The 5,425-nt window shown below is 60.2% G+C and overlaps 1 protein-coding gene across 6 annotated transcripts in view; it reads right to left on the reverse strand.

Moving 5' to 3' along the window:
* Window positions 1-5,425, reverse strand: part of IFT140 (intraflagellar transport 140) — an 83,223-nt gene that overhangs the window by 10,132 nt on the left and 67,666 nt on the right. For all 6 annotated transcript variants that reach the window (XM_045541092.1, XM_045541090.1, XM_045541091.1 and 3 more), the window contains 7 exons: window positions 3,998-4,175; window positions 3,334-3,524; window positions 2,662-2,757; window positions 2,275-2,407; window positions 2,060-2,203; window positions 1,365-1,493; window positions 1,029-1,211 (listed from right to left, as the gene is read on the reverse strand). In XM_045541092.1, the coding sequence (XP_045397048.1) occupies window positions 1,029-1,211; window positions 1,365-1,493; window positions 2,060-2,203; window positions 2,275-2,407; window positions 2,662-2,757; window positions 3,334-3,524; window positions 3,998-4,175 (1,054 nt within the window). The remainder of the gene's footprint in view (window positions 1-1,028; window positions 1,212-1,364; window positions 1,494-2,059; window positions 2,204-2,274; window positions 2,408-2,661; window positions 2,758-3,333; window positions 3,525-3,997; window positions 4,176-5,425) is intronic.

Raw genomic sequence — 5,425 nt, forward strand, 5'->3', positions numbered from 1 at the left:
TCTGAAATTGCTCCGTAGCAAGACGCAAAGCTGCAGGCCTACTGCTGGCTGCAAGAACGACCTTTCAACTTCGACACAATTAACAATTTTCTATATCTCCATTAGGTTTCTATCAAGGGGAATTTTTCTACTTAAAAAAAGAAGAATGCACATACTCTTTTATTATTGGCTGCTATCAAAAAACCCCCGAACACAATGAGGGTGGTGAGGATGAGAAACAAGCCCTTGTGCAGTGCTGGTGGGAATGTAAAATGGCGCATGCAGCCACTGTGGAAAAATGGCCTGGCAGTTCCTCAAAGGATTAAATGCAGAACCACCATGTGATCCAGGAATCCCACTTCTGGGTGAATGCCAGGTCTAGGGAAGGCAGGTCGCAAAGAGACATCTGCACACCCACGTCCACGCAGCAGCGCTCACAGCAGCCCAGGGGGGGACACCACCTGTAAGACCACGTGGCCCGTCCACACAGTGGGACATCACTCAGCTTGGACACCTGCTACAGCGTGCGTGAACCTTGGGGACATTACGCTCAGGGAAATAAGCCAGTCACAAAAACCCATATCCTGTCTGATTCCACTTACTTGACTCCCTAGAGGAGTAAAGTTCCCAGAGGCAGAGGGCATCACAGGATGGTGGGTGCCAGGGGCTGCAGCATTAGTGTTTAACAGGGACAGAGTTTCAGCTTGGGAAGATGCAAGAGTTCTGGAGACTGGCTGAATAAAAGTGTGAATGTACTTAACACTACTGACTGTACACTTAAAAAATGGCCAAGACGGTAAATTTTGTTATGTGCATTTTACTCCCCCTGCCACACACAGGAGGGTTCAACTCCTTGTTATGATTCCATGACGTGTGTGAAGTGGGCAATACGTCTCAGGTTGTCCCCAGGGCCCTACACCTCCATGGCAGGGTATAGCCACAGCCTTTCTTGAGAAATTGTAACCAAGAGAGACACCGTATTTCCCACCGTATTCATGGAAAAGGTGCCCCTGGAGCGGCGGCGCCTGCGCGAGCCCGGGACCCCGTACCTTCCTGGCGGCCAGCAGCAGCTCCACCGCCTTCTCGTACTGCCTGTGCTCGATGAAGAAGTCCGAGCAGCGGGCCAGCAGGGCGGGGTCCGACTTCTCATCCAGGTCCTCCGCGATGAGCTGCAGGGCTGCAAACTGCTGGGTGGCGAAGGCCAGCTCCAGGGCCTTGGAGAAGTGGCCAGCCTGCGGACAGTGTGGGCTCTGAGCGGCTGCCCAGCCCTGGGGCCCCCAGAGCTGGGCCTCGCACAGGCAGTGTCCCTGGTCTCCGGCAGAAGCCTTGTTCCTGCTGTCCCCCGCCTCCCCCAGGTCCTGGGCACCGCCGGGGGTGGCCCTCACCTTGTGGTACAGCATGACCGCCCTGTCCATCTGCTCGCCCTTCTCCTCGTAGTACCGGGCGGCTTCAATCATGTCCTCTGGCGAGCTCAGCAGGGCCAAGTTCATGAGCTGGTCGTCCAGGCTGTTCTCCTGTGGGAGGGAGGGAGGGCGCTGCAGACAGCTCCTGCCTGGCACCCTGGGCCCACTCCGACTAGCGAGCATGGCGGGGGAGCATCCACCCCCTTTGGTTTGGTCTGTTGCTAAGTGACCTCTGCACCTGACGCCTTCCTGGGCCTGACTGTGCCTCCCACAGCGCTTTTCAGACACTTCCCGCTCTATTTTACAGAGCACTGCAAGAGATACTTGGCCTGGAAGGTTTTCCAGAAGTGAGACCCTGAGCTGGGATGTTTTTAACAGATGCAGAGGGTGTAACAGCTGGCTATGAAGGGTCTGCCTTTTAGCAAGGCCACGAGCCATGAGCTGGCCTCACGACTCACTCAGGAAGCCTGGATACTAGGGACACCGAGTGACAACTCAGTGCCCTGCAAACGTCAGGTGCAAGACGCAGGGACGGGAAAGGTAGGAGGAGTGCAGAGAGGGGAACCAGCAGGGGCAGGAGTGTTCATGTCACAGCTCTCTTGATGGCCCTTGCGAACAGCCAGGAGGCAGCATTTCCCACCTGCCGGGCTGAACTCCCGAGGCCTGTCCCTCCGTACCTTGCACAGGCGGATGGCGTTGTTGAAGGCCTGCGCCCGCGTGTAGAAGTGCACTGCCTGCCGCACGTCCTCCTGGCTCTCATACTGGCGGGCAAGGTGATACGACGCTGCCAAGTTCCCGGTCTCGTTGGCGATTTCAGCAGCCTAGAAAGACAGCAAAGAAGCCCAGTGGCCGTGTTTCCAGCAACAGGCCGACCCTGCAGGAGTGGCCTTACCTTCTGAATGTTGCCCTGGAAGCAGCAGATGCGGACCAGGGAGAAGTGGTCCTGTGCCAGCTCGTAGTAGCGAAGCGCAGTGTCCATTTCCGCCTGACTCTCCAAGTACTGGGCCCACCACCTCCACAGGGTCCTGTGGGGCCCACAAGCCATGGGCTCTCTGCCAGGGCCCCACCCCCGGCCCCGATGCCACCCTCAGAGCGTGCAACACGTGTCCTGCAGACAGGAGACGTAGGAGGCCAAGAGAGGCCCCGGGCCCTGAAGGGAAAGCCCCACGTGGTGCCCAGGACCAGCTCTGAGAAACCAAGAGGACGCTGCCCACTGTTAGGTGATGCTCGTAAGCAAGGGTACCCAAGCAGGCCTCCAGCTCCTAGTGGGGACACTCACTTGTCCTTCATCTTATCGATGTAGAGCTCCAGGGACTGCAGGTCCTCCGAGAGCATCCTGGGCACCTCGAAACAGTGGGTGTCAGACTTCTCATAGCTATGGAGGGAGGAGACAGGAAGACCTTGTTCCTTCCCATCTCAGCCCCATGAGGACAGGGCGGGCTAAGAGGCAGTGTCACAGAAACACGTGAGAGCAGTGGCCTGTGTGGCGTGCACTCCCAGCCTGCAGCTCCACGGGGCAGCACGCCCACTGTCGGGGGCAGCGGGAGTTTCCTGCACTGTGGGCGGCCCAGGGGTGGTCCCGCCTCAGAGCTGCCCACACGCAGTCCAGATCAGGGACACGGATCTCAGAAGAGCTCCTCCTCTGGGAAGGGCGACATGTGGCCAGGCCCCCAGTGGTGGCTCATCTGCCCTCACAGAGGCACCAAGCCCAGTCTGTGCTGCAGCAACTAACATGAGCAACGGGACGGACGCTTGTCTTTAACCCACCCTGAAGCCTGCTAGGCCGGGACGGAGGGAGGGAGGCCCTGAGGCTGTCCTAAAGTCACACCCCGAGACGCTCTTCCTCTAAGGACCTCTGCACCCACTTCACCTCGTGGCAGCCAGGGCCACCCCAGAAGGAGTCAGGAAGACGCTCCACGTCCCACGGCCCCTCCCTGGGCCCCACGCTCACTAACTAAGGGCCAGGCTACAGTCAGCGCTGGCCTCCAGGTGCTTGGCGTAGTTGTAGTAGGTGGTGCGCAACTGCACTCGGTCGTGGAGCTCGGCGACTTCCACGGCTTTCTGCCACTGGTTTGAGGCCTGGTAGAACTTGTTCAGAAGGTCGTAGCGCTTGCACTTCTTGTACAGCTGCTCGGCATCCTCCTGAACAGTAAACAAGGGCAGTGTCATGGCAGTCACCATCTCCACAAACCAACTCTTCAGAACAAGACTGTGCCGGGAGAGATGCCAGAGGTCGCCAGCTGACCTGTCCTGGTGCCTCCCATGGTGCGAAGCTCCCTGACACCCAGGGGCCATCAGGGTGCCCCTGCTGCCCAGGAGCTCATGGCAAAGACACGCAGCACACCACACACAGGGCTGACGCGTTCACGACAGATGCCACATGCCAACGTGGCACTTCTGTCCCACAACTGGGAAGCAAGACCGATGCACTGCCCAAAGGACGTGACCCCACCCTAACCCAGAGGCCTCCTTGCCCCTGCCCCACCAGCCTCCCTGCCGCCCCAACCCTCTGGGGCTGCTGCACCAAAGCCCAGCGGAGGAGGGCCTGCTCCAGCCCATCTGCCCCTCCGTGTCTGCCTGTCGGCCTGCCCGCCCCAGAGGCGGCTCCGACTCACCAGCATGCCCAGCTGTATGGCCAGCATGGCCACTCTGGCCTCCAGCTCCGGCTCACGCTCTGCCTCCCGCAGCGCTCGGGCCCCACGGGCATGGCCCATGTTCCCCAGGCACACCTTGGCCACGTCCAGCCGCTGTGTCTTCACGCACATGCGCGCCATGTTCTCCCAGACGGCCTCACTGTAGGCAGAGAAGGGGCTCTGTGGGCTTCCTGCCCAGCGCCTCGGGCCCCACAGGCCCTTCTCCCTGGGCAGCCTGTCAGCACACAAAGCACCAAGACCTGCGGGAGGCCTCAGAGCACCGCTCCACACACAGCAGGACTGCACACCGGCACCACGGGCCATCGCCCCGGAGGAATGGAAGTGACAGAGACTGTCCCGAGTTCCACCGTGGGGGCTTCTGGAGCACAGGGCCAAGGGCTGCATCTCACGGCCTCCCTGCTCCGGAGGGCCGAGGGGATGGGAGAGAGGGCCCACTAAGAGTCAGGATGACCTTTGAGCAGATCACCAAACTCCTACTTCTTGCCCCTGCTTCAATCACTCCAGCTGCTCGGCCAACACTGGCTTCTCTTTTGCACACAGAGTTGGCTCAAAGACAGGACCTCCTGCTCTCACCCAGTAAAGCAGCCGCTGACGGAGGGGACCCTCTCTCCACCTCCCCTAACAGTCAGAGGGCAGAGCCCGGGGAGGTGCGGTGTGGGGTCCCCTGGCTCAACCCGGGAGCTGGAGCAGGGCCCGCTCCCGAGAGGATGACCCAGCCAGTGCAGGCTCCCACAGGGTCCGAGTTCCGTGAGCTGAGGAATGGAGCCCATGACTGGGTGCCCCATCCCAGCACAAGCCAGAGAAGTTACTGGGCTTCTTTCTGAGGTGTCCTGGCGTGCGTTCCCCTCCTGACGCCCATCTGGGTTTTCAACCCCGGGTGCCTTCTCAGTGGGTCGCTAGGCTTGGTGGGAACACGGAAAGGACCCAGACTACTGAATCTTGTGTGCCCAGGGGAGGGAAAGGCTGCTTCTGGCCACCCCTGGGGACCCGACACTCTGTAAGAACCGAGTGTTCACGCGAGGGCTTTTCGGTCACAGCCAGTCCTCCAGGGGTGGGCAGTGTACGCTTTCTGCTACTCCATCCACAGCGGTCACTGAGAGCCGCCTTCCTCAGGGAGCCCTGGCAGACTCCGCCCAGCCTGTACCTTCAGACCTAGAGACGGGCTCAAGGCCTCCGATAAAGATGCCCCTTTTTACAAATGGCTCAGTGTGGTCACTAAACAGTGAAAAGGCCAAGGAGGAGAGTTTACACATCACGTTCTCTCCCCCTGCCGCCAGCAGAGCTGCAGCTGCGTGCGCACAGCAAGCCCGGGACGGCCCTGGGGACGTGTCCTCACCGAGGCCCTCCCTCACATTCCAGCTGCTCCCTCCAGATAAGTCGGCAGCCAGC

Source organism: Lemur catta, chromosome 2 (assembly GCF_020740605.2).
Source record: "Lemur catta isolate mLemCat1 chromosome 2, mLemCat1.pri, whole genome shotgun sequence".
Taxonomy (NCBI): domain Eukaryota; kingdom Metazoa; phylum Chordata; class Mammalia; order Primates; family Lemuridae; genus Lemur; species Lemur catta.